This window comes from Mirounga leonina, unplaced genomic scaffold, assembly GCF_011800145.1.
Source record: "Mirounga leonina isolate KUSES-001 unplaced genomic scaffold, KU_Mleo_1.0 Mir_115, whole genome shotgun sequence".
Lineage (NCBI taxonomy): Eukaryota > Metazoa > Chordata > Mammalia > Carnivora > Phocidae > Mirounga > Mirounga leonina.
The window spans coordinates 45,015,834-45,036,193 of record NW_023270268.1 but is presented as its reverse complement, the minus strand read 5'-3'; the positions used below and the strand labels follow the sequence as shown (position 1 = coordinate 45,036,193).

Sequence of the window (20,360 nt, the reverse complement as noted above, 5' to 3'; positions counted from 1 at the left end):
ATTCTTACAAAACCAATCCAAGCATGTTGGCACAGAGTGCTCTCAATGTTTGATCCCAGACCAGTAATATCAGCATCATCCAGCAAATTGTTAGAAACAAAAAATTCTCAGAACCACCTCGGACCCACAGAATCAAAACCCCAGGGAGTGATGCCCACCAATCTGTATTTTGACAAGCCTTCTAGGTAATTCTGACGCATACTCAAGTTTGACTCGAATTCATCTTCCCCTAGCACACAGGAACACCAGGTGCCCCTACTTTTGTGTGAAGTCATACTGGTGTCTCTCCTCCGTGTCCCATTAGCCCACCTGGGTATGAGACTTCATTCTCTACCTCTCTTAACAGGGCCACGATAGAGACTGCTATCCTCAGGATCCATTCATTCCTTATCCCTTTTACTATTACAATCATCACCCACCCCATTCCACCACAACTTTTAACAGGTCACAGGGCTTTCCAGCAAGAAATTACATATCCAATCCTCTCTTACCTCTAGAGATGACTATGCAAATAATTAGATCAAGAACACATGAATGGAAGTGATGCATTCAACTTCCAGATTATATCTTTTTAAAAATCCCAAACAACCTGGTTGGCCTCCCTCCTTCTCTCCCTCCCCTCTCCCCAACCGGAATGCTAATATGGTTATTTGGCCCTGAGGGTGAGGACCACATTGCTCTAATAGAGCTGCAAGATAGAGGACACCTGGGTCCTGGGACGCTCCTAGATCAGAGCTGCCCCAAGAACCTCAACTACATTCTTCTGGACTGTTAAGTGAGAGAGAAATAAATACACTGTGATTTTATTGCTCTCTCTCTCTCTGTTACAACCTAGCCTATTTCTTTAGTGGGCAGAGCTTCCTTCCTAGAGCTTCAATCCTATTTCCTTTCCTAAGGCTGAGATTTCATGCTTCATTCCCATAAATCCACCTTTTATATATATTCCCATCCAAGACAGTTGGCACTTTACATAAAGGACTTCTAGTCATACCTGGGTTTGGTAATTTGGACCAACTTTCCCACTGAGGACCTCTACAAAAGCCAGACACATCTACTTAAAGTCACTGAAGAGGTAACAAGGCAGTTTAGATAACTAAGCTGAGATAATGGAGAAGAGGGAAATCCAAAATGGTACATTTGGGCTTGCTTTTTACCCAGGCATTTGACAATTCTGGAAGAGGTGACTGAGAGGCTGAGCAAGATTTCTGACAGCCTTGAATGGGCTAAGGAAATTTTTAAAGAAAGAGAATCAGAGTCCACCAACTATGGGAGAGAGGTGCTGCTAACCCCCACACTTGAGACGGGGACACTGAAGACTGCATTCCAGCACAGGATGAAGTGTAAGTAGAATAATCCTCGTAGGATGCAATCTATCTTTGAATCATGGTAATCACCCGAAATTGGATTAAGGTAATCCTGGATTACGAGCCTTTCTAGGTCCCTTCTTAAAGCAAATGTAATTCCTCTCCAGAGAAAGATAATATTTTATAAACCTCAAATCACTTCTACAATTTTTTCAAATAACAATGTCTGGCACAAGATTAAAAAAAAAATAACCAGGTGTCATGGTGACAGATACACTTGTGGTGAACAGAGCATAACATAAAGTATGTTGAATCACTATGTTGTACACCTGAAACTAATGTAACATGTGCGAACTATATAAAAAAAAAAATCAAAAGAAAAAAAAAAACCATGTATTTAGAGACAAGACTACATGAATAATAATAACTACTACAAAATGATCAGAAAAAGAAACAACAGAAACATACCTGGAGGGTTCTGGATATTGGAGCTACCAGACATAGGCTTAAAAATGACTATGCTCACAAGGTTAAAAGAGACCAAAGACAAGACTGAATTTCAACAGGGGATCTGAAAATATTAAAAAGGACAGAACAGAGTCTATTTTTTTCTAGAATTTCTAGAATTCTAGGATTTCCGAATAGAATTAGGAATTTCCTAGAATTAGGAAACTGTGGGCTGACTCCTGTTCATGGAGAGAGATTTTGAGATCATCCTCATTTAAATCCCATGAACTGGGCTCTCCACAAGAAAGGGGAGTAGAGAGAAGGAATGCTGGGCCACCAAGAACAATCACTACCCACCAGAGGGATTTATAATGACAGGGACAGAGAGTGGATAGCTAATAAAATTAAACAAGGGGAATGTCAACTTTCAGAAAGTTTCCAAATTAAACCCATCCTTAGTAAAGAACTTTAGGGACCTACATTATCCTCTATGCTCAGCCAGGGTTTTTTTCCTGCATGGCCCCTGATTTTTGTTTTTTTTGTTTCTGGAAATCCCAGACCCCATCTGCTCTCCACTGTTCTGCATTCAAAACCTAAGCTCCCACAACTTTCCCACTGAGTCATCCAGTGGAAGGAGCTTCTGAGTCAGAAAATGGGTTGATGGAACAAGCCCCTGGGCACTTCCCCCCAACCCCTCCAAAGACCTGAAGTTATTTCCTCTCCTCTGGAAATAACAGAACACGTCTCCACTTCCTCTTCTTTCCCTTCCTCCCCCACCTTCTCTCTACTGCCCTGTACCCACCAATGGACACAGGAACTGAAAGGGGGCAGAGAGCTTCCCAGGGCTGCTGTGAGCCTCTAACATTTAGGCTTACAAAGGAGGATCTCCTCCCATCTCCTGAGGGAAGGAAAACCCCACAGGGCTGTGGTTGAGAGGGAAGGGGACTGAGTCCCCCAGGCCACAAGTTGGGGACATAATGGAAGCTCCTCAGCATGATGTTGATATTTATTTAACCAGTGATTAGGTATAATCCACCAAGTGAAATCAGTTATTTGTGCAGTATCATGGTGAATCTGCACACATTTTAAATGTATTCAAATATTTTGTATTCTGGAACGCCTGGGAAGCTCAGTCAGTTAAGCATCGGACTCTTGATTTCACCTCAGGTCATGATCTCAGGGTCACGAGATCAAGCCCCTTGTCAGGCTCCATGCTGGGCGTGAAGGCTGCTTAAGATTCTCCCTCTCTCCTCCCTCTTCCCCCTCCCCCCTTCAAAAAAAAATGACTCAGGTGGTATTGTAAATATATATTTACTGCAAAAACATCTATACAGAGGTGTATACAGAGCTAAAATTAAAGGACTTCTTCACTCCCCCCACCCCTAACTCATTCCTATTTCCCAGCGGTATTTGTTTCTAACATTAAAAAAAAAAAAAAGCCCTCTCCTCTATGTATGTGTATACACGTGTATGTATCTCCAATCCGTACCTAGGATGCTACCCTACCTGAGGGGTATCAAATGTGTGTTTATTCATTTCTTTAGAAGTTCCAGCTACTGCACTATCTAGGCTACAACAGAAAAGTCACTTTTAACTCTGTCATCTATTGCCATACAAAAAACCACCGTAAAACTTAGGGACTCCAAAAACAAACCAAAAAACTCACCATTTTTATTTCGTTCACGATTCTGTAGTTCAGCTGTGCGGGGCTTCCGATGTGGACCAGCTGGTTCATCCCTGTGGCCAGTTGGTGGGTGAGCTGGAGCTCTCCTTCATGTTGGGCTGGTTGGCAGCTGGGCGGTGTAAGGCCCCTCAGCCGTCCCAGCTTGTCCCGGCTCCACGTGGTCGCACACCCTCCAGCAGGCTAGCGCAGCCTCACCCCACGGCGATCTCAGGGCTCCCAGCAGCAAGGGCTGCCAAGCTTCCCAACCAGCGCTCTGGGCTTCCGCCCACGTCACGTTTGCTAATGCCCCATTGGCCAACGCAGATCACGTGACCAACCCCAGCGTCTGGAGCCGACAAATGGGCTCGCTTCTTGATTGCAGGAGAAGACTACATTGCAAAGGAGTGTATGGACGGGGGTGGGAATTTGCAGCCTATTTAAGCCACCAGACTCCTTGAGGGCGTGTGTAGGGCACCTGGGAATTCCTAGGGATGTCTCTCCTGGAAGCCGTATCATTTGGTCAGAAGCGCAAGTAGCTCCGTTGTCTTAGACCCTTTGGGCTCCGGATGTTTAAGGGAAAGGTCTTCCCTCAAGTGCACGACCTCAGGAGATAAGGCTGACAGGAGCTCTAGGTCTGAAAGGTCGTGGATCCTGGGACCTGGACTGGGGCAGCTATGATGGGAACTGAGGGGGGCTAAGAGCCGTATCTTCATGATCCTAAGAGAGGGGCACTTAACAACGAGAGTGGATGATCCTCTTTGGAAAGCCCAGCACAGCTGCCTCTGCAGGTGAGTTCCTTTAGGGGCTTCAGTGATTAACTGGGAAGAGAAAATGTGACTATTTTCACACCAAGTTTATAGAGTTTATACTAATTACGCATATTTTAGCTAATTGCTAATCATTAAAGCTTGTCCTAATGTGTTTACTTTGAGAAATTTGCCAAGCTGTACACTTACAATTTGTACACTTTTCTATGTGTCTATTTTAATTAAAAGTTTGTATTTTTAAAAATTGGTTGATCATAACAGCTCGAAGGTGTAAGGCCCCTCAGCCGTCCCAGCTTGTCCCGGCTCCACGTGGTCTCACACCCTCCAGCAGGCAAAAGCCAATAGCTTTTGTGGTGTTGGGAAGACAACATTGCCTGGGAGCCAGATGACTTGAGTTGTCATCCTCACTAACTACTCCTGGCCTAAGATAAACCACTGAGCTTCTCTGAGCCCAAGTAGCTCACCTGTGAAGTGAGGGATTCTAACTTATACCTAAAACCCATTTAATTTTCCGTGATCCAGCTCCTTTTATTAAGAACCTACTAGGCCTTCTGGACACACTGGAGGACAACATAGAGGCATTTCCTGCCCTGGTGGGGCTTACAACCTGGTAAGTACAGACAGACAAACAGACAAGCAGAACCTGCCTGTGATCTGTGCCATCCCCTGAGAGGAGTCACAGGGGCAGTCGGGGTGCTGGGGGAGCCTTGTGGAAATCATGAAAGATGAGCATTAGCCAGGTGAGGCACAGGGGAAGAGTACACGGGAAGCAGGAACAGCATGCCTCAGGTCCTGAGGGCAAGGATGGCAGGTGCATTTAAGGAGCGCAGGAGAGGATAAAGGTCTCAAGACACAGCGGAGAAGTAGGGGCCCGCAGCTTATTAAATCTGCCTGCACCTGAACCCTGGCTGAGCCATTCACCAACAGAAGTCTCTGACAGGGAAGAGTGAACATGTAAACAGTTTATAATCAGCCTGCCACTTCCTTCTCGGGCCATAAATCCACTTGAGTATTTATTATCTATACCTTGAAGTCTCTTTTTTCCTGACCTCACTTATTTTTCAGATCACTGACAAGCTTTCAAAGAGGCATCTACATGGCTGCACCCATCCACAAACTGTTACTGCATTCTGGCCAATTGCAAGACAGTGGACAATCACAAATGTAAATGGATAGGGCGCCTGGGTGGCTCAGTTGGTTGAGCGACTGCCTTCGGCTCAGGTCATGATCCTGGAGTCCCGGGATCGAGTCCCGCATCGGGCTCCCTGCTCAGCGGGGAGTTTGCTTCTCCCTCTGACCCTCTTCCCTCTCGTGCTCTCTGTCTCTCATTCTCTCTGTCTCAAATAAATAAATTTAAAAAAAAACAAAAAACAAATGTAAATGGATAAAGCAATATTTACAGTGTGCCAGGAGCTGTTCTAAGGTATTACATATATTAACTCATTGAACCCTTATGACTGGTCTATAAAATCAGTACAAAGAATATTAGTGCCCACCTCATGGGCTTGTCAGGAAAATTAAGTATTAGTCCTGTTTTACAGATGTGGAGACTGAGGCATGGAGCAGTTAGTGTCTCAGGTCAAGCTGAGGGTCAGTTTCAAGGCCAGGATTTAAACCCAAGTAGCTTGCTCCTTGAATCCATGCCCTTAACTGTGGTTTTTAGCCTCTTCAGGCTCCCTCTCCCCTTTTCTTCTCAGACTTTTCCCCCCTTGGCGTGTAACTCTTGGAGGCTCCAAACTAACACAAAGCTCTTGAAGGATGAGCACACTTCTGCCCTGTCCCTGACAAATATCAGCAATCCAGTCACCAAGATCCAGAAGTCTTTTCTCAGGCCTCGGTCATCACCTCCGGCACAATGGTTCACCTGAAACCTTGGCTCCTTTGTTTCCTTCAAGGTAGATCTTGTGGACTGATTGTGCCTTCTCCAAATTCCTTATGTTGAAGCCCTAATTCTGAGGGTGGTTATATTTGGAGATGAGGCCTCCAAGAAAGCAATCACAGTTAAATGAGGTAAGAGGGTGGGGCCTTGGTCCAATGGGATTAGTGTCCTTACAAGCAGAGACACCAGAGAGCCCACCCCCACTCCACTGGGCTCATGCAGCAAGGAAGAAATGGCCAAGCAGCCATCTGCAAGCCAGGAAGAGGGCTCCCACCAGAAACCATATTTGCTGGCTCCTTGGTCATGACTTCCAACCTCTACAGCTACGAGAAAATTAATTTCTGTTGCCTCGGCCGGCCAGCCTGTGGTATTGCACTGTGGAAGCCCTCACCAACTGATAGAGTGGGAAGACCTAGTCCTCCGCCTGCCCTCCACTGCTTTGTCAGTTTTCCTTTCTCCTGTGGTCAGAAGTCTGCAATGAGCGTGGGGCTAAAGTCTGCAGGTTGGCAGGGCTGGTTCCTTCTAAAGGCTCTAGGGGAGAATTTGAAAAAAAATAAAAGAGGATGATGTGTTGGAGGCCCGGGGGTGGTTCCCTGTGAGGAAGTGCCACTTGAGGTAAGAGCCGCCTGAGGAGGAAGCAGACACGTGGAGAGCTAAGGGGAGAGCGAGAGCAAGAGCGAGAGCCTGGAGGTGGAAATAGCTTCGTGTATTGGTTTCCTGTTGCCGCTATAATAAGTTACCGCAAACTTGGTGGCTTAAAATAGCGCAAATTTACTATCTTACAGATAGAACTGCTTATTTATTTGTTTCCTTCTTTAACGTCTTTGTGTAACTTCCTTCCAGAATATAAACTTCATGAAGCCAAGGGCCTTGTAGGTCTCACTCCCGGCCATATCCTCCGAGACTAAAGCACTGAGATCAAATATTTGTTGGATAATTCTCTAACTGAATGCAAAAATTATGGGATAAACTGCTTGGTGTGACAGAAAAATTAAATGTTAGAATATTTATGATGTCATGTCAAGGCAGTCTCTGCTGCATCTCTCCTCCCTCTCGGCATGGTACAAAATTATATATACTCACGAGATGTAAAACAAATAAATATGCAGAGAAAGATGACTCACAGAAAATACCTCAAAATGTTAATAGTGTTTGTTTCAGGATGCTAGAAATATGGGTAGGCTTTTTTTTCCCCCTTTTATCTTTATTTTCTGCATTTCCAGATTTTCTGTAGTGAGCGTGTATTACTTTTTAAATGTCTGGAGCTCTGGGTTAGAAATAATCTACCAGGTCATACCAGGTAATGGTTGCCTCCTTCCTGAGTGTCTCCTGATTCCCTTCCCTACCCAGGAGCAATCTCATCGAGCTCCAAGACATCCTCTGTGCCCGTCTGGCAGCCGGCCACACGTTTCTTCTTCTGTTATAGTTATCAAAGAACTTGTCACATCTCTCCTCCCTCTCGGCTTCCTTATTCATCTCTATATTCCCAACAGTATTTCTTTGGCCCTTGGGCTGCACTTCAACATGCTGCCCATTACCATAACCTTTTATCTCTATCCTCTCTATTCTCCCTGATCCTACTCTCCCATAGTCTAGTGAGTCTAGCAGAGTCTAAATGTAACCACACCTTGCTCAAAGCCTCCAGTGGCTCCCCATCTTCCCTCCACAATTGATCACTTGCTTTCTCCACTCCAGCCACACTGCCCCCCCCCCACCCCCGCACTCCCTCCCTGTGCCTAGAATACTCTTCCCCGAGATCCCCTGGACCAGCTCCCTCACCTACCTCAGGCCTCTGCCCAAATATTACCCTACTAGAGAGGTCTTCCCTGCCCACAACTCTGCACCCCTCCTACACACATTCACTTTCTGTTTCTCCATAGCACTTAGGACCTTCAGACACACTGTTGATGGTGTGGTCTCCCTCCAATCTAAGCACCATGAGTGAGAGCAGAAACTGTGCATGCCGCTGCTTCCCCAGAGCCCGGAACGGTGTGTGCTATACAGCAGGCGCGATAAATAGTTTTTGAACGAACAAATTACTGAGTGTACTAGATGGATGGATGGACGGAAGGATGGATGGAAGGAAGGGAAGTCCTGTAGGAGGCAGGAAGGAGAGGGATAGCTTCAGCAGGGAGAAAGAACATTTACTTCTCTGTAACTGTAGGGACAGTCCAGAGACAAGAAACAATAAATAGAGTCAGGCTTACAGATTGAAATGGATGGAAGCAGAAGGGCTATAAAGCCAGGCCTGACCTCAAAAGAACTAGTGAGAAGATATGAAACCAGGGAGGAGAGAGAAGGAGGATTTAGGGACTTCCCGTAGAGACAAGTGTTTGTTACGGCACCTTTCCCAAGGCAGTCTCTGCTGCACGCATAGCAATCAGGGGGAGATAGCGTTTGATATAAAATATTAAAGGGAAAGATAAAGTGCATGTCACTGCTAATTAAGAGGCATTAAACATGCTTTCAGAAATCATCTTGTGAAACGAGCTTGTGGGAAGGGGGGGTCTGACATTTACAAAGATTCCTCTCATAGCTAATTGTTATGGTCTGAATCCTTGTGTGCTCCCCAAAGTCTCATGTTGAGATACTAAATAAAGCCCAATATGATGGTATTAGGAGGTCGGGCCTTTGGGCGGTGCTTGGGCTCTGAGGGTAGAGCCCTTGTGAATGTTCTTATAAAAGACCCCACAGAGCCCCCGACCCTGCCATCACCTGAGGACAGAGTGGAAAAAACAGAGGTCTATGAACCTGGAAGCAGGCTCTCACCAGACACCCAATCTGCCACCACCAAATCTCCAGAACTGTGAGAAATAAAGGCCTATTGTTTATAAATAAGCCACCCAGCCTGTGGTATTTTGTCATAGCAGCCCAAATGGACTAAGACACGAACACAGCCAGGCTCATTCTTCATCAGCCCTCATCAAGGCTGTGGTCCTTTGCTATTGTTCCTCCACTATGAATGAGAGCAATGCTTAGCCAAAGCATTCTGAAGGGACCCTGTGCTTTCCTTCTGAACTGAGAGCTAGCTACCAAAATATTCTGCATGCAAATATTGTTTGCACTGGGCAAAAATTCTCTCTCTCGCCTTTCTCAAAGTGGATGTATTCATGTCAGTCTTCAGAGAGACAATGGTAAATAGAGCAACGATATACCAAATGATGACAACAGAGAACAATTATATAGGACTATATACTTTTGATAGGAAAAAAAATTTGAAATTGACTTAGCATTGGAAGCACCTAAAACATTTTACGGATTATAAAAGTAACATTTTCTAAACAAAACTGTGTGGTTCGAAAAGTAAAACACAAGGGGCACCTAGGTGGCTTGGTCATTTAAGTGACCGACTCTTGATTTTGGCTCAGGTCATGATCTCAGGGTCCTGGGATTGAGCTCCACATCTGGCCTGCATGCTCAGTGGGGAGTCTGCTTCTTTCCCTCTCCCTCAGCATCCTCCTCCCCCACCTTGCGCACACTCTCTCTGATAAATAAATCTTTTAAAAAATAAAAGATTAGTTCTCAATAAGAAAAAGTTTTAATAACATGTATAATATAATAAAAATAATAATCAAATTGTATCTCAAGATATCCCCGTGAATTAGATCGGAAATCTCAGATCGAGGGACCGAGGCTGAACAAGCTCAGAGTCAGTTAGTGAAGGGTGGTGCCTGGTTCTCCAATCCCAGGCCCCCAATTTCAGAGAGCACCTGGACTAGGGGAGAGGAACAATAATGGCCCAGTGCCATCTTGTCTCTGATTGGCCAAAACAGAGAATGATGTTCCATTAGGGGAAATAAATTTCTTTGTAAATGGATCCAAGGGAACGGATTCCTAAGACTTTCAAAAAGGCCTTAACAAAGGTCCTAAATAAGGCTTACTTAAAAATGAATTCACTACACAATTGAGAAAATTCTGTAACAGTCACTGAACCGAGGTAGGGGCAGGCAACTCAGAATAAGCACAAGGACTTTCACCCTTGCTCTCTCCTTCCCGCCCCCCTCCCCACCCCATCTTCATTTCTATTCTGCTTTCTGAGGACCCTGGGAACAAACAAGCTTGCCTCCTCTGGAACAAGTCACTTCCCCACGTACAAGCAGCTGGTGAATTGCATGACCTCCAAGGGCCCTTCCAGCATCAAAATGCTTTTATTGCCCAAAAAAGGGTTGGGCTGTTTTTTTTCAAATACCACTTATCTTATTTGTACCTCGACCTCTCTACCGCACTTCCCTGTGCCAGCCCCCTTTCCTGCCCTGAGCCTGTTGGCATTTTTGACTGCTTTTCACCTCCTCTCCAAACACCCACATTTTACCCTGCCTTCCAGAGCAGCTCAACTACCTTCTCTCATCTCTACCGACTGCTTTGCTAGCCTACGAGAACTCTCCTTCTTCCAACAATATTCCGAGTATCTTTCTCTCTGATTTTCCGGAGTGCCTGGGTGGTTTTGTACCTTCACCTGCCCTGTCCTGCCCCACTGCCCCATAGCTTGCCACACCCCTGCCAAGGCGCAGGCGCTGTCAGGGAGGGCGGGGACAATCCCTCTCCTCTTCGCTGCCATGGCCCAGCACCCAGGAGAGGGCTAGCTCCTAGTGCTCATTAAATATTTGACAGTCATATTGCTTGTGATTCCAGATACCTAACTTCTCACTTCCTGCTCCCTTGAGAGCCCTGTTAGTACAAGTCTTCGGGGCTGGAAAGCTCATAAATGGGAGTCCCTGATGCCAGGATCTGACCGAATATTCACAGCTAGCTCTCATGATTATTACAAGCTGGTCTGACAGCCAGGCCATTTTGTTTTCCTGCTGGACAGAAACATTCTGGAAGAATAATAACCTCAGACAAGATGCTATAGACTAAATGTGTGCTCTTAAAATTCTATGCTGAAACCTGATTTCCATGGTGATGGTATTTGGCAGTGGGGCCTTTGGGAGGTGATTAGGTCTTAAGGGGAGAGTTCTCATGAATGGGATTAGTGCTCCTTATAAAAGAGGCCCCAAGGAGTTCCCTTGTTTTCTGCCACATGAGGACAGAGCCAAAAGACAGAGGTGTATGAACCCGGAAGCGGATTCTCACTAGACATCAAGTCCGCCTGACCTTGTTCTTCCCAGCCTCTAGAACCATAACAATAAATTTCTGCTCCTTATAAACCATCCTGTTTATGGTGTTTTGGTACAGCAGCCCAAACTAAGTAAAACCAAGGTGACTCTGACACCATGATAAAATGAAATAAAACAAAGCACCTCATAATTTTGTCTAATCATAAAAATAAGGTCGGGGCACCTGGGTGGCTCAGTTGGTTAAGCGACTGCCTTCGGCTCAGGTCATGATCCTGGAGTCCCTGGATCGAGTCCCGCATCGGGCTCCCTGCTCGGCGAGGAGCCTGCTTCTCCCTCTAACCCTCCCCCTTCTCATGTACTCTATCGCTCTCTCAAATAAATAAATAAATCTTTAAAAAAAATAAAAATAAAAAAATAAGGTCACTGAGCCACCACAAAATACTCCATCATAGAATAGCCCCACTTTCTGACAGCATCCAATTCAGAGCAAAAGCCTGCTTGCTTCAACCTTCTCCCAAATCATATAACTGAAGGCTACACCCTACCATGCTCTAACTAAGACACCTTGTTGTCATTGGTGATAAGGTATTTAACTACATGTGTGTTCCTAGGGTGGTCTTTGGCTGAAATGCATGGACAGTTATAGGCTGTCATTTCACATTCACTGATATCCACAAACATCTTAGGGGTAAAGTATTATTATTCCCAATTTACCCCCAGGGAAACTGAAGCTGAATGAGGTCAAGCGATTGAACAGATATCATACAAGGAGACTGCTAGACCTAACCCTGTTCACTTAATATAAGGATCAGTCCAGGCCCTTTTTACAACACCCAGATGTCCTCAGCCACGGAGAATCTCAGTTTGCTTCCTTTACCTTAGAGGTGAAGTCAAACAGCAAAAACACAACTCCCACCAGGAACATTTCTCAGACTTAAGAGGCCTTTAAAAGGAAGCTGAACTCTACAGTGAAGATGAATATTCCAGTCTAGGTGGTAAGTAAACGGATGTCCCTTACCTATATTGTCTACCTCCTTGTGTGTATACAGGTATTTTACCAAAAAATACAATGAACTGAAAACAAAGCCCCCCGGAAAGACACAGGTGGTACTTATAGAGTAGCCAGATGCCTCAAGCCTTGCAACAAGCATGACTGGGTCTAGAGCGAGGCACCCATCTCGGGCACAAAATTTAAGGGGCACCCCAAATCTCATTAATCGAGATCAAATCGATTAAAAAATCAAATCAGCAAACTGCGACCCAAAGGCCGGCGCCTGTTTTTGTAATAAAGTTTTATCGTAAGTTCCAGCATGTGTCTACTCAAAAACCAAAGTCCAGCATCAACAGTACCAAGCGGCCTCACCGTGTCGCTAGTAGTGGCTCTCCCTACCCCACTCAAACAAACACGCTTCAAAGGAGCTGAGAGGAAAGGGAGGTCAGTTCGCCACAGGCTGCCAGGGGAAAGCAGGTGAGAAAGCTCCCGAGCAGCTCTCTGCCCCGCCGCTCCTCTCCCCGCCCCGCGGTCCTGCCGCTTTAAATCCCAGGGGCCTGGAGGCGCGCGGCGGGCCGTTGCCCGGGGAGACAGACGCACAATAGCGCGCATGCTCCCAGGCCCGGAACGGCGGCCGCGCCGGCCCCTGCGCTAGCGGCCTACCCCCAGCTCCCCGCCAGCCATGGCCAACTTGTACTCGCGTCGCAGCTTCAGAAAGCCCGAGAAGGAGGAGGACAGGCAGGAGGAAGAGGAGGAGGAGGAAGAGGAGGTGTTGGTAGAGACGGAGGAGGGGGTGGAGGAGGAAGAGGTGATGGAGGAGGAGGAAGAGGAGGAAGAGGAGGAGGAGGAGGCCCGCGACGCGGAGGAGAAGGTGGAGGTCCACAGGACGTTCAGCGATGAGTACTTCTGGAAGGTTGTGGACGTCCGTGACAGCAATGGCGAAAATTCGGAGCCCTTCCTTCCCCGCTTAGCCAGCATCGTCAGCCCCAGCCTGAGCCCGACCCCGCCGCTCAGCCAGACGTCGAGCCCGTCGTGGAGCGAGACCCGGAGCTGGAGCTCACAGTGGAGCACGTCCTCCCAGAAAAGTACAGCCCCTGCCCGCCCCTTCCTCTAGGGCTTCCCGGGCCCTAGGGGCCGCTGGTCCCGCGACTCCAGAGCCTTGGTCTCTTGGCGCGTCTGGTTTCTAAATACTTGCTCCACTCCACACACAACGCGGTCTACCTCCGGCCCTTCTGTCAAAGGCATTGAGATCTTGGCTGAGCCTTTGTGAAGGCTCGCAATTGCGGACCTCGTTGAAACGCTTGGCGAAACTGGAAGCTTGGGTAGTGCCATACGGAGCGCATTTGTAGTAGTCCTGTGTGCATTCACGCCGTGACTGTGTTCTCTCTCCCCACCCCCATTCTCCTCTCTCTTTCACGCGCGCACACACGCACACGCACGCTCCTGGAAGACTAGTGCCTTCAGTGTTGTGCTACTAAGACAATCCTGCGAAAAACTCATTTTTGTGTTTAAGTTCCTGTGCTAAAACCACTTTAGTCACTTCCTTTAAAAAGAGACGCAGAACAGTTATTTAGAGTAGGATTCTCAACCTCCCAGTATTGACATTTCTCTCAGGAACCTTCTTTGTTGGGCAGAGGGTGGGAGGGGGCTGTCCTCTGCATGATAGCTGTTTTGTAGCATCCCTAGCCTCTAGCGGGGACTATGCCATTAGCCCCCACTCTACGATAATCAAAAATGTCTTTAGACGTTGCCAAACGTCTCGTGGCGGGCGGGGGGCGAGCAGAAATTGTTCTTTTGGGAACCACTGATTTAGAAGGAGTGGCTGAATTTTTTAATGTTTCATTCAACAGGTTTTCCTAAAATATTTCAGACATTTAGAAAAGACTTGTCTGGAATGAATTTAGATAGGTAAGAAATGTTTTGTTTTCATATTATTGTTGGAAGCTTATGATGTTTACCTCTTGGATAAACATGTCTGGAAGTAGAGTAAAATAATCCAGAGCACTTACAACTAATTTATTCAAAAAGGTTTTTAAAAAAAATCATACTGTTAGACACTTTGGAGATAGAGAGCAGGTACCTGTCCATCTACCTGCAGAGATGGCATGTCCTCTTAATATAACGTGAAATAATAACACCCTGCCAGGTGGGCAATAGCAAGGGCTCTGAATGTTTAGGACATAGGTCTCTATTGGCTAAATGAGACCGTGATTATAGACACCTTCTGTGAAGGAGACTGGAAATTGTGGTCTTTTTTTTCTCTCTCTCTTATTGTTGTTATTGCTATTAGCCTTCAAGCACAGGAAGACTCCAGAGAAATACCTTTTGGAACATCTTTATAAATCTTCCCTGAAATCTCACACCAAACCTGAGTCCACAATCTTGAATTACTGTTCACCTAAGCTTTGCTTTTACAAGCAACTTTTAAATTCCTAAGCATCAGGAGGATTGTTCTGTCCCATTTTTATATTTTTATTTATCCTTTTAATTCAACTTTTTAAGAAAAAAATAATGTGTACATGGTTAAAATATTGAAGTATACAAAGGTATAAAATAAAAAATCTCCATGCCCTTCTTCATCCCCACAATCTCCATGCCCTTCATCCCCACACTCCCACTCATCAGTTAACATATTATTAACGGTTTGTTTCTAATATAATTTTATTTTTATTTTTTTAAAGATTTTATTTTTAAGTAATCTCTTCACCCAACGTGGGGCTTGAACTCACAACCTCGAGATCAAGAGTTGCAGGCTCTACTGACTTTGGCCAATGAGGTGCCCCTTCAATATAATTTTAAATAGCATATTTTCATTCCCTGATTTATCCATTTTTGACATAATTATGGGCTTCCCACCCATGAAAGATGAGGAATATAACTCATACTATTTCCCTCCTCTTCATTTTTGGTAATTATGTTATTTTTAATTTTTCTAGCCTTTAGGACTTTAAGGTATTTAAGCCTCTACTATCAAATTTATCAACTTTAGTGACTACCTATTAACTCTTATTATGAAAGTTAACACACTATCCTTTCACCCCTTCCTCCTCTAATTAACAACAAATTATATACATTTTATAACAAACTATATTAATGTGTAATATATATTCATATAAAGTCATTTTACTCTGCCAAGGTTTGTTATGTTCATATTATGTTTTATAATCATAATTAACTCAGTACAGGTTAAGTCTAAAAATTGAAAACCAATCAACAATATAATTTCATGCTAAGAACCCAATAATGTGATTGGATTCGTGCACACACAAAAAAAAACAAAACAAAACCCAAATCCTTTGTCAGTAAAACTTGGCTCCTAAAAGGAGAACTTTTCAACTCTCAGTTGTTTTTAATTGTCTTCAGTTTTCCTGAGTTGGGTGCAGTGGTCACACTTTCTTGATTCCTATATTACTTGCTTTCTTCTGTTCCTTTTCTCTTGGCTGGAGAAACTCCTCAGGTAATTCTCTCATGCAGATCTCATGAGTAGTCAGACTTCTGAATTTTTGCCTGTCTGAAGATTTCTTCATTTTACCCTCATACTTAATTAATAATATAACCTGGCATAGAAGAATACATTTAAAACCCTTTTCCTCAGAGCTCTGAAGACATTGCTTCTTTGCCTTCTAGTACCCAGTATTGCTAATCGTTCTGATTCTCAGACACTAGTGATGATACGTGAGTACTTCCTTCATTTGTCTCTGTCCTTTCCTTTAGGACTCCTACTAGATAGCTGTTGGGCCTCTTGGATATCTTCAAGATTTGGGGTGTTTATATAATATGCAGCCCTTGAGCAAAAATTTTATTTTGGTATTCATTTTTGTCATTTCGAGGAGCCAGATCTTATTCTCTTTTGCTTTTCAAATAGTGGTTGCTTTTAACTCTCTTTTGAGAGTACTCTTATACCAAGGTTCTTTTTTTTCAGGGTTAGTTCTCTTTATCTTGGTGCTTCTCTTCCGTACTATTGATTGCCCTTAGGTGACTGGCAATCCTTGGTTATCAATTTGTATTTATAAATGAATGGCCAGTAGGTGGCCAAAATGGCGTCGTTCTGCAGCTGAGTAGTTCCTCACAGGGCTTGCCTGGAAGGTTGGCTGCGAGTTCTATGTGGGTGGATGGGGAGATATCAGAGCCAGCCTCTTGTGGAGTGTCTGCAGGAAGCAGGCAAGCTGGATGCTCCACTATTACTAGATAAGGACACGTCACTCTGTGGTTGGAGTTCTTCATGCATTTCATTTCTGGATGGAATGTCCCTTCCTCCTTTCTCATCCAGGTCTATTGGGCAGGTCCTCTGGAACCTCATACTGTGCTCTGCTTCTCTTTCAGACCTAAAGCCTCCTCAGAGAGGCTGCCCACTCTTTGTAGGAAGCAGTTCTGTGGGCTTCATCTGGAAATAAAAACAACTGCCCTGTGTCAGGGGAGAAGAAGGGGGCCTGCCTGCCTGCCCAGTTGCTTTGAGTTGACTTCTTTAACTCCGCCGATGGTAGTCCCCAGCTCCCTCCTCGCTGCACTTGGTTGAGTCTGAGCTAGGAACTTCCCAGAAGAATTTGACTTACCTCTTTTGTCTGGAGCTGTGGTGTTCTCCACTCTGGTTTTCCATCAAATGAAAGCCATTTATTTTCATTCTTTAAGGACTTCAATATTACTTGTCTACTGATGACACCTTTCTTATTTTAAAGGGCTATTTTTGTATTTGTTTGTTTGTATTTGTTACTGCAGTAAGATCTTGGAAAGGAAGGGAATTGGGTGCTCAACTGCCATCTTGACCTGAACTTCCTAATATATGGGAACATCTCTTTACTTGATCAAACTCTTAATTTCTCCTCATAAATCTCCCTAAGAAGATGCTTCCTTTATATTTCTAAGCATTCTCTGGTGAATTTGGTGAGACTGTGTTTTTAAGGAAATCTGTTCTTAAAAAGTCATAAAAATGCAACCAATCCTGGCTCACCTTCTATTTTGAATTGCCCCATTACTATTCTGGTTGAAAATGGGGCCAGCTGTAGATGGCAGATGAATGTGGAGAAACACAGGTTTTGAAGCCAAACAGATCCGGACCCCATCTCCATCTGCCCCATGCAATGTTTCAGAAGTTCCCTAGAGCCTCAGTTTCCTTGCCTAGAGAAAGGGACTATTAATACAAGCCTTAATTAGTTTTTGTTAATATGAATGAAATAATGTGAGTAAGGCAACTACTGTGAAGGTACTACTACATAGTAAGTTCTCAGTAAATGTTAATTTTGTTATCCTCAGTCACCTGCCATCTTTACACAGAATTTCAGAAACAATCTTTGGGGTTGGTTTAAGAAAGGCAAAGAGACCTTGATGAATAATGTATTGATTTTGCTAACCATTGAACTGGGGGAAAAAATCCAAACATTAAATGTTGTGTAGGGATTGCTCTTTAATAGACCCTTGGTCCCTATAACTTGTTTCTCTGGGAGGTGACATAAACAGGACTCCCCCAGAGACTTGCACAGGTGGCTTTGGCAGAGTTATTCATCACTTATTACAAGACACAGTCATTTCAGAATTATAACACCCCACTGATGCAACATGCCAAGGAACCAAGCATCCAAAAAGGAAGGTAGAGACATAAGAGAACTAAGAATGATGGGGGGGAAAAAAAGTGACAACCTAAAATTGACTCAATTATTTGAAAAGATTTGATAATTTTAGAAGATCCAGCAAATTATTACAAAAAACTGAAATTCAAAGAGGCAAAGGAACTTGAAGCAATAGATATTATTTACTTGTTACTGGTAACAGTCATTTTAACTAGTAAAAATCAATAAATTTCTGCCTTCCTATCATGTCAGTGATAACTCAAGTAACTGAACTACTTGTAGAAAGAATACAAATTGTTTGATTACAATGCATTTAACTTCAAACCTCTTAAAAAATTTTTTGGATTATTTTTAAGCTATTTAATTGGGGCACCTGGCTGGCTCAGTTGGAGGAGCATAGAACTCTTGATCTCAGAGTCGTGAGTTCGAGCCCCATGTTGGATGTAGAAATTACTTAAATAAATAAAATGAACAAAATGTCTCATTTAAATTCAAGTAAATGCTTAAACACACACACCATCACCACCGCCGCCAACACACATGCCCAGATATAGTGGTAGTGCTTTATTCCCCGGGGCGGGGCAATGCGATATTGGGAGCCTCGGGGACTTAGGAGTACTTTCCCTACGATGAAAACACGCTGCCTGACTTTACTGAGACATAAGAATGGAAGAAAATATTTCAAAGAAAATAGAAACCAGAATCTTCTATGTACGTGCATTATTTGACTGTTAAAATGTGCTATATTTGGAAGAACTGCTAACAACTCTATAGGTATACTCAAAACTAACTCTTTGTCTAAACTTCAGGACTATGTATCACACTCTGTATCCAGGAATCCCAACATCAGTACAAACAGAAGAAAGCTGGCTTCAAGAATTTTCTGGCAAAAGGCATAGGAGTGAGTAGTTTGATTTCTTAGCTTTTGCTGGGCGATAGGCTTGCACACTGGAAAGAGCGTGGCTGGAGGTGGCGGGAGAGCCAGGTTTGAATCCCAGCCCAACACAAACTGACCTTTGCCCCACAGAGTCTCAGGCTCTTCATGTGCTGGTAATAAGAATAATACTTCCATCACAGAATTGTTAGGAAGATCAAAATGAGATGAAATCTTTAAACTCTTTGGCACCTAACCTGTGATAAATGCCAACGTTTATGTTCACATCAAGAAATAATCTGCCTTTACGTTTTGATACAAAGCTTCATTTTTTTATTAAGCAACATGCATGCTGTTTCTAAATGTCGACCATTAAGAAATATGTAATATAAAAGTAAAAATTTTAATTTATCTCAGTATAAGGAATTATGAATAGCCCTTCCTTTGAACTTTTCTATTTTATATTATGTCACTTATTCATCAGATGCTTATTGAGCACCTACCACATGCCAAGCACCCATCATAGTCCAAGCCCTGTTTTAGGGAAATGGCAATGAAAAAAAACAAAACAAAACAAAACCCCTGTCTCAGTGATCTGGTATTAAAGTGTGGAAGGTGTGGGGAGTGGTGAGATAGATAATACACAAAATAAGCAAATATGTAGTACATTAGGCTATAGACGTGCTAAGGAGAAAAAGCAGAGGAAAGGACAGGAGATGTTGGGTGGGAAGGGTGCAAGGTTACATGGGGTGCTGAGGGAAATCTTCACTGAGAAGCTAAAATTCTTGAGCAAAGACCTCAAGGATGCGAGAGACTGAGCCAGGATGATCCCTGGGGAAAGATGATTCCAGGCACTCGGACTAGCGCGTGCCTCCTCCCAAAACATGTGGCTGCAGCGAAGTAAGTGGGAGGAGAATCTGAGGGGAGAGGGTCAAAGGCACAATTGAGGACCAGATCTTTTTCAGTGGGAATGAAGTGGAAAGACACTAGAGAGTTTGCACAGAAGAGTGACACAATCTAAACATAAAAATGGACCAAATACTAAAAAGATGTTAATAATTCCCAAATTAATCTGCACAATGTAACTCTGATGGGATTTTTCAATGGAATGTGACAAGTTGATTTGTTGCCCTGGCTTAGCAGTGTTAAAAAACAAACTGAGGCATTTTCAGATTTCTGAGTTTGAGCAAACATGGATTGAAACAGAGCAGTGCCCAACAGGAGATAGTTAGGAGCGCTCCCCAGACAAGAGAGAGGGGAGAGGTTCTTTTTTTGTTTTTTTTTTCTTAAGATTTTATTTATTTGCGAGAGAGACAATGAGAGACAGAGAGCATGAGAGGGAGGAGGGTCAGAGGGAGAAGCAGACTCCCTGCCAAGCAGGGAGCCTGATGTGGGACTCGATCCCGGGACTCCAGGATCATGACCTGAGCCAAAGGCAGTTGCTTAACCAACTGAGCTACCCAGGCACCCACGAGGGGAGAGGTTCTTACAGAGAAGACACCGGAGCAGAACAAGGAAATTTTTTGATTGGCTAGCTTATGGGCTTGAGTTATTTGGGAAGCCTAGTTGGCTGTTCCCGGTTGGCTGTTCTTAACCTTGAGGCATTTACAGGAATTGACTGGAACAGATCTTGGTTTGCTTACCTAGGCTACCAAGGAAGGTGTTAGGGCCACCTCATCTGATGGCCTCTCAGTCTGAACCAAGCAGGAACCTAGTGAGCCTACGTGTGCCTCTCCATTTCTTTCAGATCTTCTTCCATAGTTTTGTGGGGGTTTTTTTCCCCATAAAGGATTCATGCAGCTCTTCCTAGTTTA

At 44.2% G+C, this 20,360-nt stretch overlaps 1 protein-coding gene across 1 annotated transcript in view; it reads left to right on the top strand.

Annotated features, from left to right (window-relative positions):
• Window positions 1-12,624: 12,624 nt before the first annotated feature.
• The window catches only part of ERICH6 (glutamate rich 6), a 31,598-nt gene continuing 23,862 nt past the window's right edge, over window positions 12,625-20,360 (top strand). Inside the window, exons 1-3 of the mRNA XM_034988551.1 lie at window positions 12,625-13,193; window positions 13,959-14,016; window positions 18,482-18,573. Of these exons, the coding sequence (XP_034844442.1) occupies window positions 12,791-13,193; window positions 13,959-14,016; window positions 18,482-18,573 (553 nt within the window). The 5' untranslated portion in view covers window positions 12,625-12,790. The remainder of the gene's footprint in view (window positions 13,194-13,958; window positions 14,017-18,481; window positions 18,574-20,360) is intronic.